This window comes from Urocitellus parryii, chromosome 11 (assembly GCF_045843805.1).
Source record: "Urocitellus parryii isolate mUroPar1 chromosome 11, mUroPar1.hap1, whole genome shotgun sequence".
Classification (NCBI taxonomy): domain Eukaryota; kingdom Metazoa; phylum Chordata; class Mammalia; order Rodentia; family Sciuridae; genus Urocitellus; species Urocitellus parryii.
In genome coordinates, this window is record NC_135541.1 from 123,667,553 (window position 1) to 123,669,379 (window position 1,827).

Here is a 1,827-nt window from a genome sequence, read left to right on the forward strand (position 1 = left end):
TCTAAAGGTTGCCCCTCTGGAAATCAGCAGAGCAAGCACACCTCGGGAGGGAGGGGGGAAGTGATCAGACCACGTGCATGTAGAATAGAGTGTGATGAGTTCCACTACTGCGAGTAATTACAATGAAACAATAAAAAGAAGGGAAAGATTGCCCCTCTGAACCACTTCTGGCTTGATTTTCCCACTTATCAAGGGATTTCGCACTTATCAAGAGATCCTTGAAAGTGTGCTTCTGGGGCCTTGGGCTTAAGGGATTTGAAAAGAAGAAAAGAGTTGATAAGCACCAGGCCACTTCACGAACAGGCAACAGAACTCTGTTGTTGTAAGAGACGAAGGAGACTGGGATCCAGGACCAGCACCTGGGTCAGCAGAACAGACAGAACCCTTCACAGGCCGGGCCTGCCCCATGGAGAGACCTGTCATGCTGGGGCAGGTCCCGGTGTTGAGATGCTGCTTAGGGGTTTCTCCGTGATGTTCAAGGCCTGGGGCAGCAGCAGCCCCCAGAGCCAGAGCTGGGGCAGCAGCCAGAGCCCCCCCTCCTGGAGGGCTCACAGTCACAGCACTCAGGACTCGGATGCCAGCGCCTGTGGAAGGGGCGGGGCCTGTGGTGGCTCAGGCAGCAGCCCCCACCCCCAGAGCTACAGCAGCCCCCAGAGCTGGAGCCACAGCAGGAAGAGACTGGAGCTGGGCATGGGGCTGGGCACTTGGGGGGACACTTGGGGGGACACTTTGGAGTGGGGGGACACTTGGAAGGAGGCTGGCACTGCTGCTGGTTTTGCTGGCAAGACACTTTGATGGGAATTTTCCAATCTGGAAGTTAGTAATAAAACTTCAGCTTTTTAGCAGTATAAAACTAAGGATGGTAATTCTGTCTCTTTAAAACTAAATCATATGGGATGGTGAATGAAATGCAACATGTATATGTGTGTGTACATATATATACACACACACATATATATATATATAAAACTTGTATATGAGCTATATACACACTCTATACCTATAACATTTCATTCACTGTCCTGTACACACACAAATGAAAGAGAAACAGCTTAAGTCTTACTAAGTAACATATATTGTTGAAAAAATTTATGTAACAAGAAACTTTTTATTTATACAGAACCAGACCAGGCACAGTGGCATATGCCTGTAATCCCATGGCTCAGGAGGCTGAGGCAAGAGGATTGCAAGTTCAAAGCCAGCCTCAGCAATGACAAGGCCTTAAGCAACTCAGTGAGAACCTGTCTCTAAATAAAATACAAAACAAGGCTGGGAATGTGGCTCAGTGGTTGAGTGCCCCTGAGTTCAATCCCCAATACCCCCCCCCAAAAAAAAGAACATAACAGTATTTCTTAATCTTTATGAACGTAAAGCATTCACACTCCAATGAGGTACCCATTATCTAAATATAAGAATAGATCCTGGTGAAGTTGTGAGACCCACATTTTTTCTCAGCTCAAGACAAGGTATCCAGAGACCCGAGTCAGACGGACTCTTATTCCTGCTCTTACAGCCCAGGATCAAGCGTATAGCTCCCCTTTCTCCGTCTCCCTTGCCATCCTTCTGTTCTGCTCAGCTCTCTCTGGTCTCCCAAGTTCCCACTCACCCTGCACACACAGGGGAGTCCCTGGGGAGTCAGAGAAGATGAGGTGCTACAGTGGGCACGTCCACTATAGGGCCTGGGTCGGCTCTGGGATGGACAGGCATGTGCTTGGGTCATGCCTCTTGTCCCTGCCTTCCAGTGGCCTTGGGAATGCCCAGGACTCTGCTCTAAGGCTGGGGTTTAGAGAGGCTTTAGGCAGTCCCACTCCTTCCTGCAGCAGGTCC

General features: G+C 49.5%; 1 protein-coding gene across 1 annotated transcript; it reads right to left on the reverse strand.

Moving 5' to 3' along the window:
* Positions 1-475: 475 nt before the first annotated feature.
* Positions 476-1,399, reverse strand: LOC144249406 (late cornified envelope protein 2B-like). The gene is made up of 2 exons (XM_077791630.1): positions 1,396-1,399; positions 476-810 (listed from the first exon to the last, which is right to left on the reverse strand). Exons 1-2 carry the CDS (start codon positions 1,397-1,399, stop codon positions 476-478), a joined length of 339 nt encoding a protein of 112 aa, XP_077647756.1.
* Positions 1,400-1,827: the final 428 nt, after the last annotated feature.